The sequence below is a fragment of the Budorcas taxicolor genome, chromosome 1, assembly GCF_023091745.1.
Source record: "Budorcas taxicolor isolate Tak-1 chromosome 1, Takin1.1, whole genome shotgun sequence".
Taxonomy (NCBI): Eukaryota; Metazoa; Chordata; class Mammalia; order Artiodactyla; family Bovidae; genus Budorcas; species Budorcas taxicolor.
In genome coordinates this window covers 172,372,559-172,400,323 of record NC_068910.1, presented here as the reverse complement: position 1 = coordinate 172,400,323, position 27,765 = coordinate 172,372,559, and the positions used below count along the sequence as shown (strand labels likewise).

At 39.9% G+C, this 27,765-nt stretch overlaps 1 protein-coding gene across 1 annotated transcript in view; it reads left to right on the top strand.

The window, feature by feature from the left end:
- The first annotated feature begins 303 nt into the window (after window positions 1–303).
- Window positions 304–27,765, top strand: part of IQCJ (IQ motif containing J) — a 61,879-nt gene continuing 34,417 nt past the window's right edge. Inside the window, 1 exon segment of the mRNA XM_052645443.1 lies at window positions 304–369. Within this exon segment, the coding sequence (XP_052501403.1) occupies window positions 304–369 (66 nt within the window).

The window sequence follows — 27,765 nt, the reverse complement described above, 5'->3', positions numbered from 1 at the left end:
ATTTGTACTATGAAAGCTGGAGGGATGGGGCGTATCTTGGCAGTGACCATTAAACAAATCACAGAAGTGAAGACTTGTGAATTCCCACTCTGAGGATGAGAATAAATCTACCTCCCTCCTTGGGAAGTTTATATTCTAGCTGTCAGAGCAATGCCTCAACATTAAAAAAAAGTTATGTTATTATGTTCTGGGTCATCTTACTGGTAAAGACAGATACCAGGCACACCAAAATAAACTGACACAGCTAAGGAGAAGTGAAGCCAGAGCTCAGGAGAAGGAGTGGTTGAGTGAGCTGCAGGGGCCATGGTCGTGAGAAAGCTGTACCTGGCCAGGAGTGGGACCGTGGGTGTGGTCTGCCCAGTGCAGACAGTGAGAGGCTCACAGGCTATGTGATGTGAAGTGAAGTGAAGTTGCTCAGTCATGTCCGACTCTTTGCATCCCCATGGACTGTAGCCTACCAGGTTCCACCATCCATGGGATTTTCCAGGCAAGAATACTGGAGTGGGTTGCCATTTCCTTCTCCAGGAGATCTTCCCGACCCAGGGATTGAACCCGGGTCTCAGGCATTGTAGGCAGACGCTTTACCATCTGAGCCACCAGGGAAGTCTAATAGGCTATAGGGAACAAAATAACAAAAGCTACTAAAAGTCAGTCTGCTCTTTGTTAACACCATGGGCCAACAATTAGAAATGATTTTGTCTGATAAAATGATTTTGTCTGTCTCCTCCTCAAAAGTCTATCATTACTATGTTTTAACTAATTGCTGAAATACTTATGAGTTTTAATATTATATACATGAAGCTTAAAATGAGCATGTTTTTATTACTTAGACTTTAATGAACAATGTATTCTACATAGAAGTCTATGCTGTCTACCTGACAGGGAGAGCCAACTACACATGGTTGTTTTGGGAGTCAGTGTCTAGGGTCAGGTATTGTTTGATGTTTCTTTGGGACTGCTCATGTTTTCAGTACCTGGGACTACATATTCCTGTGTGTAAGGGGCTGATTCGTAAAAATCAGGGATAGTTCATGGATTCTAAAGATGAAGAAATAATTGGAGTTACTTCAATTCTGTCACTTTGAAAATACTTTGAAATTTTATTTGGGACTGAGTTTTGAAACAGTGAAATAGAGTGCACATCACAAGGTGTACTATTTTTCTATGGTAAATGCAAATTTTGTTTCATACATGAAGTATTTTACTGAATTTAAATATCTTTAAAATTGCAATGAATTATTTTAAAATTATTAATTGTTTAAAGAATGAAGAACAGAGCAAGAAAATAGGATTATTGCTGATCAGTGAATTTTTTTTCTGAAATTATATTTTATTATATTGGGTGGGGTATTAAAAAATGATTCACCGTGGGTGTCAAATATGTGAGATATGCCATTAGGGAAAGGAGCACGTCAAGGCTATATTTGTCACCCTGCTTATTTAGCTTATGCACAGAGTACATCATGCAAAATGCCGGGCTGGATGAAGCACAAGCTGGAATCAAGATTGCTGGGAGAAATATCAATAACCTCAGATATGCAGATGACCCCACCCTTATGGCAGAAAGTGAAGAGGAACTAAAAAGCCTCTTGATGAAGGTCAAAGGCTAGAGTGAAAAAACTGGCTTAAAACTCAACATTCAAAAGCTAAGATCATGGTGTTGGGTCCCATCACTTCATGGAAAGTAGATGGGGAACCAATGGAAACAGTGAAAGACTTTATTTTTTGGGCCTCCAAAATCACTGCATATGGTGACTGCAGCCATTAAATTAAAAGATGCTTGCTCCTTGAAAGAAAAGCTGTGACCAACCTAGACAGTGTATTAAAAAGCAGAGACGTTACTTTGCCGACAAAGTTCCATCTAGTCAAAGCTATGGTTTTTCCAATAGTCATGTATGGGTGTGAGAGTGAGACCATACAGAAAGCTGAGTGCTAAAGAACTGATGATTTTTTAACTGTGTTGAAGAAGACTCTTGAGAGCCCTTTGGGCAGAAAGGAGACCAAACCAGTCAATCCTAAAGGAAATAAGTCCTGAACATTCACTGGAAGGACTGATGCTGAAGCTCTAATATTTTGGCCACCTGATGTGAAGAGCTGACTCATTAGAAAAGACCCTGATGCTGGGAGAAATTGAAAGCAGGAGGAGAAAGGGTTGACAGAGGATGAGATGATTGGATGGCATCACCAACTCAATGGACATGAGTTTGAGCAATCTCTGGGAGATGGTAAAGGACGGGGAAGCCTGGCATGCTGAAGTCTGTGGGGTCGGAAAGAGTCAGATACGACTGAGCGAATGAACAAAAATTGTGTAGATGAGGAAAAGCAGATGTAGAATTTGAGGAACGGTGGGTTTTAAGTTCATTCCTCCAAATTTAAATCTTTTGCTTGCAATTACTCTGTTCAATCTGAATACTATTTTATAAAAATTTTAAAGAAAAGAAGGAGGCTATTCAAATAATGAAGATGACCATATGTCCTGGTTTTCCTAGGATACCTCTAGCTTAAGCCTATTGCCCAGCATTGGGCATTAAGCTCTCAGCAATGGAGCTCCTCCCTCCCATCTATCAGCGTGTCCCACTGATTATCCTTTAGATGAGGGGCAAGTTTTGCCCACACAGAACAGAGTTAAAAATCTGAAATATTATTTGTAGTTTGACATAAATGGACATTAAGGTCATTCTATTAGTAAGAATGGCAATTGACAGCTTTATTGTCAGTTGTGAGTTACAAATATTGAATAACCAGTGAAGGAGTTATGCATCTGTTTAAATGGCAATAAATTGCAACTCTTTTCACTGGTTGAGCAGGCCAATGAGAAGTTTAGAAGGAAAGCACTGGTGTGGATCATCAAGTTTCTATTTCTTTGCTTAACGGTTTTAGAAGGAATGTCAGAGTGGTGACATGCAATCTAGACAGAAAAGAGATTGAGATTGAGATGTGAAAATTGTCACAGTTAGAGTTGAATCCTACAGCATGGTAGTGAAGACAGTGGAAAGAGTTGAAGGAGGCAGAGAAGTTCTAGTGTTGAACTGTGTGGGTAAAGTCAGCTGAGATTCAGTAGAAGAGTGTATAACTATAGAGAGAATAAATCAGATTTAAAATAAAAGCACAACCTGAATTAGACAGCAGGTAAGACTAAGATGCCCTGGAGTGCTAAATGGCAATCCACTTCAGTATTCTTGCCTGGAAAATTCCATGGACAGAGGAGCCTGGTGGGCTACAGCCCATGGGGTCACAAGGAATTGGACACAACTGAGCTACTGAGCACAAAACTAAGATGACATACCCCAGTGTAGTCGTGTGTGAAGCCCAGTGTAACTGTGCATGTTCCCTCATGTTTCTTTGTCTTCATGCATACTCTTTCTTAGATTAGGAACAACCACTCCCATCTCATCCACTGAACAAATTCTGAGCTATCTTTTGAAAGGCAATGTGAAAAGTGAAAGTGTTAGTTCCTCAGTGGTGTCCAGCTCTTTGTGACCCCCTGGACAGTAGCCTGCCAGGCTCATCTGAATATTGGAATGGGTATCCATTCCCTTCTCCAGAGGATCTTCCAAACCTGCATTGTGGGTAGATTCTTTACCGTCTGAGCCACCAGGGAAGCCTCCAAAGGCAATGTAGTATAGTGGTTTTAATCACTAACTGTGGAAGCAGAGAACTAGCATTATCACTTTCCAGCTGTGTGATCCTAGGCAAGTTAATATCTGTATTAACTTCCTCATCTTCCTCATCTGTAAAACGTGGGTCATGATAGTGCTTACCCTTTGGGGTTCTTGTGAAGATGAAGTGAATTAAATGTTTAGTATTTAGAATGAAACTTGGCTTCTGAGGAGCACTACGTAAATGTTAGCTGTTAATATTTAAAATTCAGCTCATGAAATTATTTCCTCTTGAGAGTACTTCCTGACTTCACTTCCAGGCAATCATAGGGAATCCTCCCATTAGACACTGTAACAGCTTGTCCTATGCTGTATACATTTATTTTATTTTCCAACTCAGTTTATTTATTTTTTTTTGTATCAGTTCAGTTCAGTTCAGTTCAGTCACTCAGTCGTGTCCAACTGTTTGCAACCCCATGAATCGCAGCATGCCAGGCCTCCCTGTCCATCACCAACTCTCGGAGTTCACTCAGATTCACGTCCATCGAGTCCGTGATGCCATCCAGCCATCTCATCCTCGATCATCCCCTTCTCCTCCTGCCCCCAATCCCTTCCAGCATCAGAGTCTTTTCCAATGAGTCAACTCTTCGCATGAGGAGGCCAAAGTACTGGAGCTTCAGCTTCAGCATCATTCCTTCCAAAGAAATCCCAGGGTTGATCTCCTTCAGAATGGACTGGTTGGATCTCCTTGCAGTCCAAGGGACTCTCGAGAGTCTTCTCCAACACCACAGTTCAAAAGCATCAATTCTTCGGCGCTCAGGTATACAATCATTTATTTATTTATTTATTTTTATTTTGCCCTATATGCAAGACAGCAAAAGAGACACAGATGTATAGAACAGACTTTTGGATTCCAATTCAGTTTAAACTCCTTCCACCAAATATTAGGTCTTATAACTTTTTACATCTCACTGCCTAGCAGAATTCTTCTTGGTACTTGTTGCTCAATAAATATTTGTTGAATGAATCAAAGAATGAATGCTGGCGATTCACCTCTCCAGGTCTTTGAAAGGGATTTCTTAGGGAGTTGAAAATTCATTTTAAAAATTTATTTATTTACTTTGATTGGAGGATAATTGCTTTGCAATTTTTGCCATACATCAACATGAATCGGCCATAGATATACATGTGTCCCTTCCATCCTGACCCCCACATCCCACATCCCTCCCCACTCTATCCCTCCAGGTTGTCGCAGAGCACTGGCTTTGGGTGTCCTGCTTCATACATTAAACTTGAGCTGACATTTGGTAGCGCATGTGTCAATGCTATTCTCTCAAATCATCCCACCCTCTTCTCCCACTGTGTCCAAAAGTCTATTCTTTATGTCTCCTCTGCTGCCCTGAACATAAAATCATTGGTATTATCTTTCTAGATTCCATATATATGTATTAATATATGATATTTGTCTTTCTCTTTCTGATTTACTTCACTCCGTATAATAGGCTCTAGCCTCATCAACCTCATTAGAACTGAGTTCCTTTTTATAGCTGAGTAATATTCTGTTGTGTATGTGTACCACAATTTCCTTATCCACTTATCTACCAATGGACATCTACATTGGTTCCATGTGGGAGATTTCTTAGGGAGTCATAGTGTTTTAGGGAGAAGCTAAGCCTACTTTAGTGGCAGAAGGCTCTGGAAAGAATTTACCCTTCAACTACTGAAATCTGCACTTGCCCACAACATACCATTAGACCAAAGGAATAAACTTGGCTGTTGCCACAGTCTCCCACCTATGAAAGCCAGTTTTCAGTTCTGATCTTCTTGATTACTTTTAACCTTGTTTTTGGCAAACTCCTAACTTGGTTTCTGTGACCTCCATTTCCTCTTCCTATTTTACTAGCTTGGGATGTTCCATCTATTCTGTGGGCTTCTCTTCTTCAACTCATTCTTTAAATGTTTATGTTCCTAAGAGCCACTTTTGTTCTTTGATTCTCACTTGACACGCTTTTCCTGGGGAATCCCTTCCTTGCTATTTGTTGTTGTTGTTCATTCACTCAGTCATATCCAACTCTTTGCAACCCCATGGACTGCAGCACACCAGGCTCCCCTGTCCTTCACTATCTCCTGGAGTTTGCTCAAACTCATGTTCATTGAGTTGGTGATGCCATTTAACCATCTCATCCTCCTGCCCACGTTCTTTCCCAGAATGAGGGTCTTTGCCAGTGAGTTGGTTCTTCGAATCAGGGGACCAAAGTATTGGAGCTTCAGCATCAGTCCTTCCAATGAATATTCAGGATCGATTCCTTTTAGAATCTCCTTGCAGTCCAAGGGACTCTCAAGAGTCTTTTCCAACACCACAGTTTGAAAGCATCAGTTCTTTGGCACTCAGCCTTCTTTATGGGCCAACTCTCACATCCATACAAGACTATTGGAAAAACCATAGCTTTTTCTATATGGACCTTTGTCAGCAAAGTGATGTCCATGCTTTTTAATATGCTGTCTTGGTTTGTCATAGCTTTTATTTTTCTTTCCTATTACTACCTGCTGATTCCTAAATGTCTGTCTGTATCCTCGACTGTTCTTTGAGTTGCTGACCTGCCTTCTGGGCATATCAATCTAGACCTTAAACTCAGAATGACCAGAACACAGCACTGGACTTACGATCACCTCACCCACCTGAGCCTATCATTTTACTCTCTTATTAATGACACTTGTTAATGGAGTAAAAAACTTGGGAATTATTATAGTCAACTCTCTCTCTCCTTGATTTGATCTGGGGCTGGTGCTAGCTGTTCGGCCTCCTGGAGTTCTCTTATCTGTATCCCACATTCTCTGGATCCTCACTGCCATTGACCTAGTTCACTCCTCAACATATTTTTGCTTGAACTATTTCAAGATCTTCCTATTAGGATCTTCACAGGATTCACTGGTTCTGCATGATTCTTAAGCTTAGTTTCTTGGCTTGATGTTTTTGATCAAATGGGTGTTTCAAATTCAAGCCTCTCACTTATGTAGCACAGGTTTTAGGTCCTCATCTGTCAGTGATGTCTCAATTTCACCATGTGGCCAAGGGCAGGCTGCTGGCAATGATCTCCCCTCACTCATTCACATACACCAAACCTTCTTTCTGGCTCCCAGCCCATAGATGAGGCCTTTTTCACCTTATCAGCAGGTCCTGTGCATTCACAAACATAAAAACCCACCTGCGAGGCAGGCACTAGCCCAGTTTCTCTGGGAGCAGCACAATTTCTCCTCTGGCCTGTAGATTTGGCTGTTTTTTCCTTCTTTGTTGCTGATAACCAGAGCTTTTCCTTTCTTGGTTTTGAGCTTGGCTATGAACCTACAATTTTTTAAAAAAAAGTCTGTTCAGCTGATCCATGTGTTTGGAGTCAGAGAAGGTATTGCTATCCCTTTTCAGTGGTGGATTCATGTCAATGTATGGCAAAACCAATACAGTATTGTAAAGTAAAATAAAGTAAAAATAAAAATTAAAAAAAAAATTACTTCAAAAGAAGTTAAAATAGCCCTCATTCCAATCTCCAAATGAACATGTTAATGATTTTATTTAATTCATTAATGAGAAAACTAGCAAAGTTGAAAAACACTCATTATAAAACAGGAATATTGAAATATGGATGTGCAAATGAAATGGAGGTAAACTTGGCTTCTATAGAGCAGAGAGGTCCACTAAACCTCTCCTGGACAGGACAGAGTCTGCAGGTGGGAGTTATTTTGCATTGTTGTCAGTTATCTACAATTTACAGAGTTGTGAAATACCTCAAAGGCAATGAACAGCTAGAGCAGATAAACTAGAGGGTGTGCTGGATTAGACAACGTGTAGTTTTCCGCTGAAGCCCAATTTCCCCCTACAGTTAGCTGTAATTATTTGTCTTGTGTTTCAGATTTCTCTCAGGAATAGGGGTTGGGTTCAAGTCACACATCCAGGTTCTAGAACATCTTACATTTCTTAGAAATAACGCACTAACTACAGATGGAATGAATAAATGTGTTTCATATAGATTCTGAAGGATTTTCTCCCTTCCATTAAAGAGGGAGAGATTTTGAGAGAGAGTGAAACACACACACACACATATATATTCATGTCATATATATGACTCAGAAAAGGAACTGGGAAGCCTCTGTCCTCCGCCCCACTCTTTCTCTCCATGTGCATGCATGTATTAAGAAAGAATACTGGAGTGGGTTGCCATGACCTCCTCTAGGAGATCTTCCTGACCCAGGGATCAAACCTGCATCTCTTATGTCTCCTGCATTGGCAGGCAGGTTCTTTACCACTAGCACCACTGGGGAAGCCCCTGCTTGCTCCGTGAGTTCAGGCATTCATGGGCATCTTCGCTGCACAGGTGTCCTGTGACAGCAATGCATCAAATTGTTATGAGTGAACATCAAATAAAAGATCCCTCTTTTTCAGTTGTCAACCAGGTGTAATTTAAGGCATTTTTGCCAAAGTATCTTCCTATTAATAAATAATGCTAGTTCTCCTCCTTTAATACATGTAAAGAAAATTCCTAATTACTTTCTTTTCAGATGCTTCTGCATCTGAATTGCTTAATGGCTGCTGCCCTTTAGGTCCTGCCTTATCACGGGGATTTTAGGGGCCTTGCCAGCAATACCATCAGTCAGGTAATTTGCATGAATAGTTCTTTAATAAACATCCAGCCCCCTTATCGCTGTTCCCTGCAGGATCCTCATTAGTCAGTAACCTAATTCAAGCTTGAAAGATTTCCATTATGGTGCCCTTTGTTTCCTGCCCATTGCCTAATTTTCTGTTCAGCAGGACATTTTTTCTGCAGTCCATGACTTGTTTCTTGACTGACATATATGATTTTTTTTCCTGAAAATAAATGAGTGCTTACATGCACTCAGTCCATTTCCCATCAATGGTGCATTCATTTAAGCAATACAATAAAATGTCAGAGGGGTGTTATCCAAACAGCCCCTAAAGTTATCTTTAAAACCAAAATAAAATGACTTGGAAAAAATAGCAGTCAGTAACTTGACTGTGAGTATATGTGAAGGTAAATAGATAATCCAAATAGCAATATCAATTTAATCATTGAATTAATAGTTACCATTTTACCAGTTTAAGAACTCGATTATCTCTCCCTTTTTTGCCTAACAAATTTGGGTTGAAATAGTTATCTGAATTGGAATAGATCACTTATTAGAAAAGTTTGGAATATTTCAAAACTCTAGAATCTTACAGAGAGTGCTAAGCCAGTAATTTTCATCCCTGACTGCATTTAACCATCACCTAGAAGGTTTGAAAACGTATCAGTGAACTGTTTCCATCCATAGACACTCAGTTTTAATTGGTTTGAGATGAGGCTTGGAAATAGGTAATTTTCAAAAACTCGCTAGGCAATTCTTTACATGTATATATAATTTTATTCATTTACTTTTGGCTGTGCTGGGTCTCTGTTGCTGTGTGGGCTTCTCTAGTTGTGGGGACAGGGTGTTACTCTTTAGTTGCCTAGTTGCCATGCACAGGCTCTTCATTGCAGTGGCTTCCCTTGTTTTGGAGCACAGGCTCCGTACACAAACTTCAGTAGTCGAGGCTCACTGACTCTAGAGCACAGACTCAATAGCTGTGGCCTGCGGGCTTAGTTGTCCCAGGCATATGGGATCTTCCCAGATAAGGAATCAAACCTGTGTTTCTTGCATTGGCAGGCAGATTATTTACCTCTGAGCCACCAGGGAAATGCCCTTCTCCAGGTAATTCTAGTATCCAACCAGGGTTGAAAACCTCTAGAAATTTTGCTCAGTGGAACTCTCATAAATAACACTAAATTGTGCTTTCTTTATTGTCGGATGATTGAGTTGTCATCTAGATTTCAAGGTGGTCCTCCAAGACACTTTTCTTTAGAAAAATAAAATATCTTTTGTGTTTGCTGAGCATTTATGACATGCTTGGCTGAATTGCATCATGGTGGCTTAAAAGTTTATGAGATGTATAATTTCTGTCATGTAAGAATCCAGAGCATGAATTCTCTCTCAATCTCTGTTACTTAGGAACAATGATCTTGAATTTGCGTATTGTACTAAAAGCAGGTTCAACTTTCTGGGTTCCAGTGAATTGAAAGAGAGTAACTTTTAACCCAAGATACTGTCCTTTCTGGACACAGTCTGTCCTTGCTGCAGGAATGCTTAATTCCCACTGCCCTCTTGTCTTCTCTTTTGTCCGCCTGTCCCAAATCACAGCCTCTTCCCTTAATTCCTCCATTTACTTGTCCACCTCCTTTCCAGACCCTAGCTGAGGGATTTCCTTCCTCAAGTAGCCTTTCTTAACTGCCCCTTCACCCTAGGTTCTGCATCCCCCTAAATACTTCCAGAGCCTGTGTGTTGAAGCATGAACCCTCAGTCACACTGGCCTCTTTTCTTACTTGAATCTCCTGCTAGAAAACTCTGATGACAAGGGCTGTGCCCTCTTTCCTAGTGCAGCTTTGGTGGCAGTCACTGTTCCAAGTACTTTATATAATCAATACATGTAAGTCTTAAAAACAACCCTATATGGTAGTTTTTGCTATTATTACCATTTTAAACACGACAAAGCAAAAAGGTTAATTAACTTGAATATTTCAGTTCATATAGCTAGCAAGAAGAGTTACTGGGATTTGAACCCAGGTAATCTGGCTCTGGATTCTGAGTTCTTAATGAATAGCTGAATAAACAGGTATAGTTGAACTAGTACAGAGTTACAGATGCCGAGAGGCACCATAAGTGTGGCTTTCACTTAGGTGTGCTCTAAGTGAGTATGCTGAATTATTGAGATGGTAATAATCACATTTCCCCAAAGAGAAATGGTGTGTATGTATGTGTGTTTCTGTGTGTGTGAGAAAGAGAGTGGGGAGGTGAGATGGAGAGAAAGATAACATATTATCAGAAGTTTAAATACACAAGATGCAAGATGATGACAAGTCAGTCAATGGGATGACTCAGGAGTGGTCAGAAATGTAAATATGTAATACTGTGTCATAAGCTTTTGAATCAGCTTGTCTTTGTCTTTTGTATAAGAAGAGAGGACAAGAAGTAGTGTCAGAATCTACCTGTGGCTTAACTGGACCACTTGAAAATCCCTAGGTGATCTGGCATGGGGAAAAGTGTTTGAGAGTTCAAAGTCTCAGAACTGTTTATATTGTCAGTGGGGTAAATAAAAAAAGTAGGCAAAATTTTCTATTTCAAACTTTATTTCAGAGTTGTATGGATTGAAACTTTTTATTAGTTTTCCATTGCTGTTGTAATGAATAATTTTAAACTTAGTGGCTTAAACAACACAAATTTATTATCTTGTCTATCAGAAGTCTGAAATAAGTGGGTTTTACTGAGCTACAATCAAGTGTACAGAAGCCTGCATTCCTTCTAGAAGCTCTCAAGGAGAACCTGCCCCCTCCTTCTAGAGACTGTCAGTGTTCCTTGTCTCCTGGCCCCTTCCTCAATCTTCAGTGCCAGCAGCAGAGCATCATCAAATCTCTATTCTCACTCTGACTCTATTTCCTTCCTATAAAGATGCATGTGATTACATTAGCCTATCTGTATAATTGGTCTTCCCAGATGGTTCAGTGGTAAAGAATTCGCCTGCTAATGCAAGAGATGTAGGAGACTCGGGTTTGATCCCTGGGTTGGGAAGATCCCCGAGGGGAGGAAATGGCAATACACTCCAGTATTCTTGCCTGGAAAATTCCATGGACAGAGGAGCTTGGCAGGCTACAGTCCATGGGTCACAAACAGACACTACTGAGTAACTGAGCACATACCTGGATAATCTGCAATAACCCCCCCATCTCAAGACTCTTAATCACATCTGTACTGTCCCTTTTGCTACATAAGGGAACACAGATTCCAGGAACATCATTCAGGGTGGGGACCATTATTCTGTCTATGACGACTATGAATGATATCTGAGAAAAGCATGAGTAGCCAAAGGACATCCGGTTGAGAGCATTGTAGAAAATAAATCCAAAGACTTAGATTTTTTTATTCAAACTTACAATGTGAAAATAAACTACTTTTAAAGAGAATTGTGTTGCAGGAAGGATGGAGGAAAAGTCTTCCCAGTTAGAAGCTTGGGACTATCCTATCTCAGTTCAGTACATATCAAAGTTACTGGCCTTCTATACAGGAGACTAGACTAGGACCCCACATCCTCTGACCTGTAGTTAAAAAAGAGGACCATCTCTAGATGTATAAGAGAGACAAGACTATCTGGTGCTTAACAGAGGAGGCAGAGGTAAATTTTGTGTCATCAATGAGCAAACTTCAAAAAGGTTATTTGAGAAAGAGAAAGAGTCAACTCCAGATCTTTCAAAAGGATCACAAGGTTTTTCCAATAAAGCATTAAGGGTCTCTCCTTTGCTAGAGGCTTTAATTTTTTTTTTTTTTCAAACTGTACTGGCTTGTATCCCTGACATAATAGAATGGCTGATCTCATCAGGATATACACATAGGCTTGCTCATATTTCTATATATGAGAAGTGACTTTCGGTCTAAGCTAAAACAACTTCTTTATAACTTCCAGTTCACATACAAGTCTGCAATACTCTCCAGTTGTTGGTCCCATGGGATGAGGCCCTGGATGAGTGAAAGTGGAAGCCTAGTTAAATGGGATGCTTTCCTCTGCACTCAGGAATATCTCTGGAGCAATTTGACGGGTTTCTCTCTGCCCTTTATGGTTTTTGAAATTTTTCTCTGTTGAGGCATGAATAAATCCTAATGGACAAGCAGTGAGTCTACAGCAGGTCTGTTTCATTCTTTGCATGTCTCAGATTTCCATGACATGTGCTCCCCGATATTTCCTTTTTCACTCTCACATTAGACTTTGAGAGGCAGCCTCTGTAGCAGATTAAAAATGGGAGGAGTTTTATAGTTTCTGGTCTTGCATTTAGATCTTTAATCCATTTTGAGTTTATTTTTGTGTATGGTGTTAGAAAGTGTTCTAGTTTCATTCTTTGTACACCTGTGGCGGATTCATGTTGATGTATGGCAAAACCAATACAGTATTGTAAAGTAAAATAAAGTAAAAAATAAATAAATAAATAAAATTTTTTAAAAATGGGAGAAGGTTATGGGATTGAAGTCAATGCATAGTTCTCTATGGTCTCTGTTTTGGTCTGAATTTTGCAACCCTCCTCCCCTGAAAAAATTCTGGTACTGACATCCTAGGTGACTGTGTTTGGAGATAGGGCCTTTAAAGAGGTATGCGGGCATGCTAAATCACTTCAATTGTGTCTAACTCTTTGTAACCCTATGGACTACTATGGACTGTAGCCCACCAGGCTTCTCTGTCCATGGGATTCTCCAGGCAAGAATACTGGAGAATCAGAGAGGTTTTCTTGTATCTGCTTCATCTCCGCTGCTTTCAGCTCAATAATTAAAATGTCAAAGTGGCATATTTGGGGGTAATATTCCCTTCTTCAGGGCATCTTCCTGACCAGGGATTGAAACCACAGCTCTTATGTCTCCTGCATTGGCAGTCAGGTTCTTTACCAATAGCACCACCTGGGAATCCCTTTAACGACATAATTGAGGTTAAGTGAGGTCATTAGGGTGGAGGCCCTAATCCAATAGGACTAGTGTCCTTATAAAAGGAGAAAGAAAGGGAAGTATATACATAGAGAAAAGTACATGTGAGGACATAGCAAGAGGAGATGTCTCAGGAGAAGTCAACCCTGTTGGGACCTTGATCTTGAACTTCCAGCCTCCAGAACTGTGAGGAAATAAATTTTTGTTGGTTGAACCACCCAGTCTACAGTATTTTGCTTTGGGAGTCCCAGAAAACAAATACACTCTCTTATTTCTAGTCATGAAACAGCTGAACTGGAAACACTTCAGGTGGTATCAAAGGGTGGTTGCTCCATTGGCCTGGGTCCCAATCTCAGCACAACAAAGACACAGCAGCTCAACAGTGGATCTGTGTTGAATATGGAACACAGGCAAACACTTTAACTCTGTGGGTTTAGAACACTAAGATTTGGGGCTGCATATCCTGGCTGCTGACTATGGTGGTTGTTATTTTCATCTTCAATATTGGAAAATAAAGTTGATAGTTTAGGTGACTTGCCCAAGTTCTTCTGTGTCCTGAACTAAAGCTTCCATTTCTTTCCTAGACTCCTTCCTTAGCAGTTGTCATTTACATGTTTGGTTTGTAGGGGAGGGAAAAAAATCTTTTTCCTCTGCTTCTTTTAGATTCTCAGACTTGGGTGCCTTTATTAGATTGACAAAAGACAGAGTAACAATGAGAGAATATCAAACAGAAGCTGATTAACATATGCATTACATAGACATGTGGGAGCACTCAGCAATGAGTAACTCAAAGGAGTGCTTAGAACTTGGGTTTCATAGCATCTTAACAAAAGAACAGTATATTTTTTAGAGCACACAAGAGAGGAAAGAAGCTTTGAGTTTCTAGGGCAGCAAACTGTGAAAGTAGTAAATGTATGATGGGACTAATGATAGATAAGTGCTAGTTTCAGCAAGATGTGTTATGTAGATTCCTCTGGTGGTCTCTGCACTGATAAAGGTTCAGAATTGTCTCTGGAGATTAACGCCTGTCCTTCCTGGTGAAGAGGGAAGGGGAGGGACCTTTATAAATTTATGTCTTGCTTTAAGGCAAGTAGGAAAGGTCAGAGAGCTTTTCGTGTATCTGCTTCATCTCAGCTGCTTTCAGCTCAATAATTAAAATGTCAAAGAGGCATATTTAGGATAGCATATTGTGCTACCCTTCAATTTCTTTCAGGATTTGAAAGACCAAATGATATAAAGGAAAAATCTGTTATGGAGAGGATAACAGTCATGTTGCCAACATTTGAAAGGTTATTTAGAATAATCCAGCAGAGAGCAGGTAAATTAGGAAGTCAGAAACAACAACACCTGGGTTTTGTTTTTGTATCTTTCAAATTTCAAACAGAATGTGACATTATTTATAGTCTTGAAGTGAGAACATGTCTGAGTTCAAATGCCCACCCTTCTGTATAATCTTAGACAAGTACTTAACCTTTCAGAGTGTTAGCGTCTTCCTCTTTAAAATGATGATGATTGAAATAGTGTCATAGGCTTGTGGGGGAGAATTTGGTTGTGTCATAAATGTAAGGTTCCTGATATAGGATAGATGCTCCATTAACTTCCAGACACCTTCTCCAGTACCACAGATGCTTAACAAGAGACCTTCAAGAATTACGTAATGCTTTTCTGAAAAGTTGTTCTTAAAATTGTATCTCAGCCCTAGAATTCTGAAGGGAAAAGCCTGAAGGTGATTGAGTCTGAGAGTTTTCCTACAGAAAGTGAAGTGATTATAAATTGCAACAAGTTTTGCTAAGTAGAGACAAACACTGGGGCTTTAAAAGGCACAGACTTCTTCTCACAGACTTCATGGAGATATGAATATAGAATGCATGTCAGCTTTCTATTTGGTCCAGATTCTTCCAAATGACAAAAAACCCTGCTGTCTCAGTCCCTTAAGCCAGACCACAGTGGCTATTAAGAGAAGTTTCTCCTCTATTCATTCTTTCCAATCTGGTGGGCTTATCCTAGATCCAGCCTCTCTGCCAGGGAGATGACAGAGCCCAAGAAAGAATTGAAAATAAAGAGAGAAACAATTTTAGAATTGAACATGAAACTAGAAGACACATGAATGAATACGTACACAGTCCCATAAGAGAAAGAAAAAAGTAAAAAAGAGAAAAATGCTTAAAATCCAAAAGAAAAGGAAGAGGGAAAAAAAGACTTAAGAGAATATGACAAATACTTAGGACATGTAAGAAAGGTCTAACATACTCAGTCCCTAAAGAAGAAAATAAAATCAAGGAAACCAAATAACATAATTATAATTCATCAGGAAATTTTGCTGAAATAATTATTTGTAACTATATATTGAAAGAGAATCCTGTGTACCCAAAGCTATCAATCCATAATGTCAAATATCAAGATATGTTCTAGTGAACTTTTTCAACGAAAAAGAAAAATATCCATTGAATATCTAGGCAGGAAAAACATGTGATTTACAAGGGAAAGAAGTTAGATTACCTTTAGATTTTTCATTAGGTCCAAAGAAAATGGAGTAACATATTTAAGAGATTCAAGTAAAAAAAAAAAAAGTATGCCAAAGAGTTTATGTATTTGAAATAAATTTTCCAAGTGTAAAAGGCTCTGTAGGGGACGAAAAAGCCTTTCCTCTACCTCCAAGTTAGTTAGCTGGGGCTTGGAATAAACTGATAACAGGTAGATTAACAGGAAAAAAAAATGACCATTACTATAAACAACATTTATTATTAATATGACATACACAGGGGTATCACAAGGGAAAGTAAATACTCTAAAAGCAGTGATCTTTGAGAGTTTCTATAGCATCATAATAGGGGAAGGGGAGGGGATTGATTTTTAGGGAGGATGAATGGACCCTTAGAACACTGGCTGGGAGAGGTGGTCGTTTGTGACGAAGTTGTGTGTGGCGTGGGCATTGCATCTGCTCTCTGTGATGATCAATAAACCTCCCAGGGAAGGGATTTGTGACAATCAGCTTCCTTTTGGAGGATCTGTCTTTAAGCAGATAAGAGGAGTTCAGAGAAAGCCTGTCCCTACTTTTGCTATTTTTCAACTTCCTCCAGCTCAAAATAATCAATGTAACAAGCATCACATTTTGGTGTGGCATGAGCTAAACTTCTTCAGTACAAACTCTTACAGACGTATAAGAATGTAGGGAATTTTGTTTCTAAGAGAAATTTACTAGAGAAAAAACTTCTGAAAACCAAATTGATTAGAGAGATGCAAGCTGAGGGCGTGGTGGTCTTTATTAAACATAAACTCACTGAGTAATTAAGATTAAGGTCAGGATAAAAAAAGGGAGAATATAGTATACAATGGCCACAGGCAACAATGTAGATATAATAAAGCTATTTAAAGAAGTGAGGGATCAAAATGAAGATGACATATGTAAAAATATAATTATTTTTGGTAACTGTAGTGAGTGGTAGTGGTATTAGTAATATTACATTTGTAAGTTCTTCTGTGTATAATGTTATTATGTAGTGACTAATTATGCAGGATTCTAATTCTATTATCTCCTATGTCCTTGAGACCAGGACTTCAGTGTGAGAGATGGAAATAGAGATATTTATGAAAGAGGTTAAGCTAAAACTCTGCAGTCCTGAAATTGAATTGGAAATCTCAGTAGGAGCCCGTGAGGTATTTTATTATATATCCTATCTCTGTCTACTGAAAAGTCCTTGAAATAATGACCAGTGCAGTGATAATGAGCATTCCTACTGCCCAGATGATGATATTAAAATACCATTTCCCACTAAAAGAAACCAGGGCTTCTTGAAGAAATGGCTGATTCCTGGTTTGTGGCAGGAAATATATAAGTCTGGATTATTTTGTCAGAGCAAACAGCCAGGAAGCTATCAGAGATTACAAGGCTGTATCAGAAGGACACAGGAGCCAGTTTGAAGGGGATTCTCAATGCTCCAAAATGGAATAATTTGAGTTTTAATAATAAGAAACACAACAAAAATTAAAATATGTAATATTTAATAATAAGGAGAAAACAAATTTAAGTTCATGAATTCCTAGTTAGAAAAATAATTGGCCACGTTTGCAGGATGACAGAGAACCACTTCATCTTGAAAACTGTTAAAATAATCAAAATTTACCTTGTCTCTCCTATATCAATCTACTAGTGGGTAAGCAAATAGTAAGTAAGGGAAAGTTTCTATATAAAATTATTTTATATATTAAATACAATAAAATCATTTAATTAGCACAGAATCATTTTGCAACTCACTCCCCAAAATTAATGGATATAGACTAAGCAGGCACTAGGGTCTTACCAGATGGCTCAGTGATAAGGAATCCACCTGCCAACACTAGAGACGTAGGAGATGTGGGTTCAGTCCCTGGGTGGGGAGATTGAAATGACAACCCACTTCAGTATTCTTGCCTGGAAAGTCTGATGGACAGAGGGGCCTGGTGGGCTACAGTCCATGGAGTCACAAAGAGTCAGACATGACTGAGCAACTGAGCAGACGAAGCACTAAGCTTTAGTGGTTACTATCATCAGAGATACATCAGACCATGATGACCTCCTGATGAGAGGAAACACAGCCACCCAAGTGCATGCCTAGAGGGCCCAACTAAAATCTGATGATGCCTCTGGATCCAACTGTATGCACAAATTCATCATGAACATATAAACCAGTGAAATCCAGACTAGGAAACTCTGTAATTCAACTTGCCTGAGTTTTTCAACAAACATATTTTAGAAAAAGAGAGAGATAAAGGGAGAATCTGTAAATTAAAAAAAAAAATCAAGTACATATCAAAAAAAATTTAATGGGAAAAACAAAGTATTGGCAAGGATGCAGAGAAATAGCCTAACTCCTGTACCTCTGGTGGGAATGTAAAATAGCACAGTCACTCTGGATGACAGTTTCAACAGTTTCTTCTAAAATTAAAAATGCACCAATCATATGACCCAGAAGTTGCATTCTTTGACATTTATCCTAGAGAAGGAAAAAGTTGTGTTTATACAGACATCTATATATGAATGTGCATAGCAGCTTTATTCATGATAGTCAGAAATTGGAAACAATCTAAATGTTCTTCAATGGAAGACTGGTTAAACAAACTGTGATATGTCCATACTGTGGAATACTACTCAACAATAAAATGGAACAACACAGTAAAGAATCTGCCTGCAGTGTGGGAGACCTGGGTTTGATCCCTGGGTTGGGAAGATCCCTGGCAGGAGGGCATGGCAACCCACTCCGGTATTCTTGCCTGGAGAATCACATGGGCAGAGGAGCCTGGTGGGCTGTAGTCTATGGTGTTGCAAAGAGTTGGACATGACTGAGCAACTAAGCACAGCACAGCATTCAACAATAAAATTGAACAGTGCTATTAATACACACCACAACATGAATAGACCTCAAGGATATTATGTTATGTGATAAATACTCTCAAAAATTACATGACTTATGGATGCATTCAGGAATATTCTGGGAAGAAATTATGGAAATGGAAAACAGATTACTAGTTGGCAGGAACAGGATTGGGAAGAGGAAGAGGTGGCTGTGGCTAAAAAGGGGCACATAAGGGAGGCTTGTGGTGATTAACAGGTATCCTGATTGTGGAGGTCACTGCATAAAGCTACATGTGTGATAAATACTGCATAGTGTTATAAACACATACACACATAAATGAGTGAATATAAAATTGATTAAATTTGAATAAGTTCTGTGAATTGTATCAATGTCAATTTCACAGTGCTCCCAGTGCACAATAGTTATTCAAGATGCTAATATTGGTGGGAGGCAGGGAGAGTGAAGGGTGCATGAAACCGCATTGTAAATTTTTTGTAATTCCCTGGGAATCTATAATTATTTCTCAAAAAGTTTTAAAAATAGGCAAAGCTAGACCATAGTGGTTAAGTCTGTGCAACTGGATGAGAAAACTATCGCAAAATGAGAGGAAGTGGCTCCTGTGTAAGTTGTGGTGGAAGTGGTTCTGGAGGGAGTGAGGAGGGAGTTGTAATCAGAATGGACATGTGAAGGGGCTTCTGACATGTTTCGTGAAGTTCTCTTTCTTAGGAGATAGTGCTAGGAATATGCATAATAATAACTGACCAACTTTACCTTTTTTGTGCAAGTGTTGTGTCTGTGGTGTGCATGGTCAGACTTATGTACCCTCTCTAGATGTGCTTTTGTTTGTGGAGCAGAAGAAGAGGTGAACAGGGACCATTTAAGCACACACAGTGGATTGCATTCAGCTAATACTAGACAGCTGCTGAAATCGGAAGGCTTAATGAGCTGGTGTAACAGTCTTAGGTTTATGTCTTTGCATTAACAGGGAAAACCTCCAAATGATCCAGGTTTAAGAAATAAGATGCATTCTGAATGGTTAAAATTAGATTATTTTGGTAGCAATGAACATAGACAATACCATGCTTCACCTTGAGAATGCATGTTTTTAAAGATATCAGGAAATCCATAGTTTTGGCTGTGGTGAATTATAACTTAATGAATTTGCAATTATCATAAATTATTAAGCCACCACAAAATTGCAGCTAATTGGATTCCAAGGCCTATTAAAGCTTATAACCACTTACATTGATATTTTCAAGACCTTCTAACAGAGTGAGAATCTTTATTATTTTCTGTGTAGGATCAGGGTGGGGGTGGAAGCATGACTATTTTCCTTAAAGCAGGTGTCCCAGAATGCATTTGCCTGCCCCACTCACCTTGCATCTGGGTAAATACTGGGGTGTATTATAGTGGCCTTTAAATGTGACATTGTAGATTCATTCATCTAAGGCTGTCTCCCTGCTTTAGCTCTTCAAAGCTGCTTGATGGCAGAGAATGACCAGGTCCAGAGTGGACTCTAAACAGATGCTAGATGGATGGAGCCTATTGTGTGCATCAAGTTTTTCTTGAAGATTGTGACTGAGAGCATTCTTCAGAGAAGATTCTGCCAGATTTTCATATAGCAAAGGAGAAACATTTACCTGAAAACTATGGGGTGTAAATTTTTTGTCAAAGAAGGATTGCATTTTCAGAAGAGCTTTCTGTTATTGGTGGGGACATGGAAGTTACAGAGCAGGTGTGCATGAAATCACTGGAGAATTCAGAATGAAATCCTCAATTTGAAGATTTTACAGATATTGAGAGTGACTATTTCATTTGAATAGGGAGGGCTAAGTGATAGTCAGTCAGGCAATTTAACATGAAGAGAGAGACAAGAGATGAGCAGTCTAGTCACCAGGCTGGGGATGGGAGCTTCAGGGAGCTGCTCAGGAAAGTTAATATCACTCATGGGTTTAGTAATCCAGATGGCATTCCATATTGTGTTCCAATAAGTTATTTTTATTTTCTTCTTATTTATCTCTTTTTTTTTTGTTCCAGTAATTTCTTATTCTCTCTTCTCTTTTCTTCTTCATCTTCCACCTTTAGATAACCACTCATTTTTGCCCCCATGTATTCCCTCTTGGTTTTTAGATAACAATGTCACTATATCTTGAGTACATAGAGATTGCATGCCTAAAAGATGTAATAGTAATTTTAATAAAAGAGAGATCAACTGAAGTTTAATATCCTCTTTGGGATATTGGTGTTCTTTCTGAACATTCTGCTATAGCTGTTGAAGGAAACATCAATTCCAACATACCTCAGTTCAGAATAAATTACTTCTTATCAAGTTGTTCAGCTACTTGTTATGAAGCAATCTGGGCAATCACTAAAATCATGAAATGTAGTGAGGAATTTTCATGTATAAGCAGAATAAAGTCATCTCATTGGGAATTTCTTTTGTTTTTGAAAAGTGATGTCCTGTTTATTTGCCCTTCAGCATGGGTTTCTCTGCTCAAGAAAATTAACACTTAATTTAGAATGGGTAGTCTATAGAAGGAAGCATTATTATTCAGTATGATCTGCCTTTGGTGTTACTAGATGTACGTGATACTCAATTATTAATAGGTTATAATGTGCAAGGATTAACTAGGCATTCTTGTTTGTGATGATGTCATGGCTGATCGTGTGACAAACCAGATTCGGACACACTGCCTTCTGTTCTCTTGCCTGCCTGCCTGCCTCATCTCTGCCTCCCTGAAGACATGTCATGCTTATGGAACGAGCCCCTGATACACGGCCTAGAACTACGGCGCCATTTCCATCACCTTTGCACACTGCACGCAGACACACCATTCTAGTCAGCTGGTAGGAGCAAGTGCTCCACCATGAGCACATGGACCCACTCACCTCCTTTTCTTGGCCCTCTTTGGATATCATCGTTCAGACTCTCTTGTCACACACACAAGGGTCCGCCTTATTTGACTGACCTGCATTGTGTTCTGAGTGTCAAAATATTTAAACCAGTTTTTGAGTAAAAACAATCTTAAGACAACTCCTTGGCTACTTAAAACTCACCTTTCCTCCTCTGGTTGTTTTTGGACCTTTCAAGGGGCAGGTGGATGGCTGTGTCTGCTTGTCTTTTCCCTGGGCTCCATTGTTTCCTCATGCCTAGCACAGTGCCGGACATGAAGGATTATATTTTCATTAAATCATGAGTGAAACCATGAAAAAATGACGAAAGGACAGCTTGCTGACTTGTGGAGCCTCTTCTTCACGTTCTTCCTCAATCTGTTTTCAGTTTCATACTTTCTGTGTTGTGGCCTCCATTCACCACTAAGTGTCTTTGTCTTCATTTAATGACTGTTTATTAAATATCCCTCTTAGCAGTCAACTTATTGCTGAGTCCCAGAATTATGCTGGGCGCTAAATTTATCATATTGATGTACCCTTGAGATCATAATCCAAGCTTAGAAAGCTCTGCATTCACTGGATCTGATGGGCAATCAGTTGTAGGAGTGAGTTTTCCCTTCCATAAGTACAGTGATGTCTACTTCATTTGATCTCATATGGACAGACATACATGGATTCCACTTCCCTCTTCAAAACCAATAAGTGCCACGAGAGAACTAGAAATAGCCTTTCTGTAGAAATATAGTCCTATGGCAATGAAAAGAACAGTGTTATCCTTACAGGTACAAAATGTTTCTTTTTTTAATTCATTGTTGATAGAAATCATACTATTGCACACTGCTCAGCAATCTTAGTTTTAAAAATACATGAGAGTCACTTTCTTTCCTGACTAGGGTCAGTTCAGTTCAGTCATTCAGTCATGTCCAACTCTTTGCAACCCCATGAATCGCAGCACATCAGGCCTCCCTGTCCATCACCAACTCCCAGAGTTCACTTAGACTCACATCCATCGAGTCAGTGATGCCATCCAGCCATCTCATCCTCGGTCGTCCCCTTCTCCTCCCGCCCCCAATCCCTGCCAGCATCAGAGTCTTTTCCAATGAGTCAACTCTTCACATGAGGTGGCCAAAGTACTGGAGTCTCAGCTTTAGCATCATTCCTTCCAAAGAAATCCAGAGCTGATCTCCTTCAGAATGGACTGGTTGGATCTCCTTGCAGTCCAGGGACTCTCAAGAGTCTTCTCCAACACCACAGTTCAAAAGCATCAGTTCTTTGGTGCTCAGCTTTTTTCACAGTCCAACTCTCACATCCATACATGACCACTGGAAAAACCATAGCCCTGACTAGGGTAGTGCTTATCGAATTCTCAGACAGAAATATCAAAAGCATAAGATAGTGAACATGTATATAACCCACTTCAGTATTCTTGCCTGGGAAATCCCATGAACAGAGGAGCCTGATGGGCTACAGTCCATGGGGTCGCAAAGAGTTAGATATGAATTAGCAACTGAGCACATATTATTATTTGGGGTTATGAGAAGAAGTTGCCATAAGGAAACCTAAACCTTATTTTAGGCCTTCTGTTTTTATTTTAAAAATTGATGTAAACCTTAAACTTCATTTTAAAACCTTGCATTTGTTATCCTTGGGATAAACTGATGCCCTGGGAAATTGTGTCCTAATCTCGGGTTCCTAGTTCCCCTGGCCTGTTGCTGGCACACCTTAGTTTGCCAGATTCAGAAGTAGGGTTTGCAAGCTTGAAAGATACTTACACTTAATGAAAAAAATTTTTTACTCTTAAACATTTAGGTAATATTAAGGAAAATAAAATACAAATTATATGAGCCACATAAGGGCTATACCCAGTGTAAACAAATACAAGGTTTCAGGAAATTAAAATTACTTCAAAAGGGGAGAACTTGCAGGAAGTTTTCAAGAAAAGGCAGCATTTCAGGCAGTAAGAATTTTCCATTATGTGTTCAGTGAAAATATAGATCAGGATCCACTTTCTAGTTTTTCTGTTTCTTCCTCCCACATTTAGTCTGAGAACATCTCAGCTCGCAACTTCTGATAATCTCATTTTTTTGAATTTTTTAATTTGCTGGAAGTTAGGAAACACATTAGATTTGCTGAAGAATTGTTTTCTTTTAAAAAATGTCTAACAGGACAGTTGATTTACAAGAATTGTTTTCTAAAGAAAACTCTAAATGAAGACTTCACAGGTAATATGGGTGGGTTTAGGGACTGTGTGAGGAATTCAGAGGACCAGGAGACATGTTCCAGTGTAGTATGGTGTTTTCCAAGAGCCCACACTCCAGATAATTGAGGTGATGTTGTAGTATTTGATGATAAAATATATACTATAATGCATTATTACCCTTTTGCTTCTGCTTTTAAAAATATCTTTATCATTGTTTTATTTCAACTCATGTGTGGACTGACTCTTTTTAAGTTTTTGAGCACTTGATCTTCCATTTGAGTTTTAATGACTTGTTGATGTTCTAAGAGGATTAAGTGGGATAGGGAGGTGAGATGATCAGGGAAAGGAGTTGGAGGGACAGATGGGGCAGGTCACACAGAATCTCGTATGCGGTCCTTCTAGGCCCAGTGGCTTAAGCTCTTCCTATAGGTGAAGGGAGGCAAGAAAGGTTTCAAACAGGGGACTGACCCAAGGATGAGGTTAGCATTTAGGCTGTTCCATCTGGCAGCTGATAAATCCTCAACCAGGGACAGTGGAAACAGAGAAGGTGTGCTCTAGACACAGTTAGCAATTCTGTTTGGCAGAATAGGGTGACTAATGGGCAATGGGTTTAGAGCGGGCCAGGGGAAGGTGTCGGAGAAGGCAATGGCATCCCACTCCAGCACTCTTGCCTGGAAACTCCCATGGATGGAGGAGCCTGGTAGGCTGCAATCCATGGGGTCACTAAGAGTCAGACTCGACTGAGCGACTTCACTTTCACTTTTCACTTTCATGCATTGGAGAAGGAAATGGCAACCCACTCCAGTGTTCTTGCCTGGAGAATCCCAGGGATGGCAGAGCCCAGTGGGCTGCCGTCTGTGGGATCGCACAGAGTCGCACATGACTGAAGCAACTTAGCGGCAGCAGCAGCAGCAGCAGCAGGGGAAGGTGTCAAGGTATAGACCCATGTTTGAAGGGGCTACAGAAGTATACTAATAAAAACGATGTAAATAACAAACATACTGAGCACCCACTCTGTGCCTAGTGCAAGGCTGAATGACTTACATGAATTTTGAATCATCACGCCTCACAGAAATCCTTGGAATTTGGTACAATTAGTGTCCTCATTTTGAAGATGATGAAACTGAGGGGACACCCAGGCCAAGAGCTCACAACTAGAACTGAGAGAGATGGCACCACAGGAATGACAAGAGAGATGTCATTGCTGCCCTTAGGAACACAGGCACTTAAGGAATTTCTTTATGAGTGGCCAGCACTTTATTGTACACAAAACACTTTAAAATATGTCATTTTAGTTGCTCATCACAAAACACTTTGTACTAGAGTTTGTCATCATTTTACAAATGACGGAAGTGAGGTGAGAGGTGTGAGTCAGCTGTCTAAGTTCACACAGTGGGTAGATGACATGTCTGACTCAAGTAAGAAGTCTGAGTACTTTGCAACCTGTATGACTTCTGCTTTACAAGCACCACTGGTGAGAGATCGCTGCTGCTCACACTGTCCATGTCATTCATCAGGAAAGAGTGAAAAGGAAAGAATCTGAAATCAGACTGCTTGGGTTAACACACCATTTCTCCTGTAAGACCTTGGTCGAGTTACTTAATCTCTCAGAGTCTGTTTTCTTATCCAGGTAATGGGAATAATAACCACATCTTTTGCTATTTTTATGGGGCTGAAGTCATAATTTTCAAAAGATAATTTATGCAAAATGCTTGGCACCTGGTAAAATTCAATAAATGTTAGTGGTAATAACAGTAGTTCAAAGAAATGACATGCAATTAGCTGTGGAAGGAAATATTAAAATATACAAAATGGTATTTGCAATGAACTTGAAAGGATTTCAGAAGGAATCGAAGGAGCGATGCTGGGGTTATGAAATTAACAGTTATTTTTAATCCTGAAGATGATTTTTGTTTAGGCTGGCAGTAGGGTTTATGAGCAGGAGTGTTAAATTATTAGAAATGTACTTTAAAAAAAAGCGTTTAGGCAAGCCAGTGCAACCCGTTCCTGGTGAGAGTCAGGAAAGATCCTGTATCCACTGGGAGTGGAGAGAACAGAGGGAGTGGTGAACAGGTCTGAGGTGCTGCAGGCGTATTAGAAGAGCTCTTCCCAGCAGGCACTTGGGCTGCTTTCCTTCAGTATCACTTGATGAGTACCCAAGAAACCCAAACTTATTTTCTGATTGGACTAAGCCAAAAATCTAATCTGGACAGCATTTGCTGCACTACAGTGAAATGCATTCCAGAACCTTTGCTTCAGGAGTCACATGTTGTTCTGATTACCTGCACTTTCTTTTGACCTTTGGCACAGGAAACCTGGACTTGGTGTGGGCAGATTCACTCATCCACCTTTGCTGTTCTGTCTGCATTCTCAGAGGGGTTTATTTGCTGGCTTGTGTGCTTATGTGTATTAGAATTTTCTGCTTGAATCATGGTATCTAGATTTTTTCCCCTCAAAATGCATAAATATATAAAATGCAAAAATATCTATGCTTACTCCTTGGAAGGAAAGTTGTGACCAACCTAGATAGCATATTCAAAAGCAGAGACATTATTTTGCCAACAAAGGTCTATTTAGTCAAGGCTATGGTTTTTCCAGTGGTCATGTATGGATGTGAGAGTTGGACTGTTAAGAAGTCTGAGCACTGAAGAATTGATGCTTTTGAACCGTGGTACTGGAGAAGACTCTTGAGAGTCCCTTGGATTGCAAGGAGATCCAATCAGTCCATCCTAAAGGAGACCAGTCCTGGGTATTCATTGGAAGGACTGATGCTGAGGCTGAAACTCCAATACTTTGGCCACCTCACGCGAAGAGTTGACTCATTGGAAAAGACCCTGATGCTGGGAGGGATTGGTGGCAGGAAGAAAAGGGGACAACAGAGGATGAGATGGCTGGATGGCATCACCGACTCGATGCACCATGACTTTAGGTGAACTCCGGGAGTTGGTGATGAGCGAGGCCTGGCATGCTGCGATTCATGGGGTTGCAAAGAGTCGGACACAACTGAGCAACTGAACTGACTGAGTGATTGTAACTTAGTATTTCAGCCTCAGTTGAGTCTTCATGGTTGTCCTGCTGAAATTAAGCTGAACTAACTTTGAGTAGAGTGAACAGGAATGTGCATGGTCAGTCGTGTCCATCTCTTGCAACCCTATGGGCTGTAGCCCTCTAGGCTCCTCTCTCCATGGGATTTTCCAGGCAAGAATACAAGAGTGTGTTTCCATTTCCTATTCCAGGCGATCTTCCCAAGTTGGAATACAAACCTGCATCTCCTGTGTCTCCTGCATTGCAGGAGCCATCCAGGAAGCCCGGAGTGGTTGAGTAGAGTAACCAATTTAAGATTACTACTAATAGTGTTTTAATTCCTCATATCCTAGATTTAGTCGAAGTGGTTAGACTCTTTGTAATGTGCTGGGGCTTCATTCCTTAACAGTAACTTTAGAATGTCAGTGATTCTAAAAGCTAGCAAATGTCCTTGAGAACATCATGCACAATCTTAGGAAAAGGACACGGGGGACATTTAAGCCTAGAGGATGCTTTTCCACATGACTTTGGGCTGGCTACCCTGTCTGACAATCCTGGATCCACTGGTGCCGAATAGTGAAAGTGGATGGAGTTGTAGATGCTTGTTCAGATTAGGGCATAGGGTTGACTTCGGTGATCTGGTTATAGGTGTACCCTCCCATCCATCACTCCAGGAGAATCTTAGGAGCTGATATCATATCAGATTCAAGGTGACCAATGACTGAAATAGTTATAACTGGATTTTTACTTAAGATGTTTCTCTTTGGCATCTATTCAAATGAGCTCAGGTGTTTGGCATGCTCAGCATTGGCAGTTGAAGGCTTTTATGTCCTAATGCCTATGATGAGAGCCTGATTGGTCAAACTAGATTAAAGAATGAGCTATCACAATGATGCCTAGCATCATACTGTATGTTCTTAAGTCTGTAGGTTTCACTATGTATGAGGTGATGAATAATCATGTTACTGAGACCTTGCATAGTGAAACCAGGATCACCTCACTAAGTGATTGTCACCATAAAACCACAGCCCCCGATGTGTCTCACTGGACATTCAGAATGTTCTTAAAGTGCTAGAAACAGGCAAGTCAAATCTCTTTCGAAGTCTGCTACCTCATATATGCTTCATGTGCCTATAGCTTACCTGAATGAATCTTTTAAATGAGCTGTTGATGT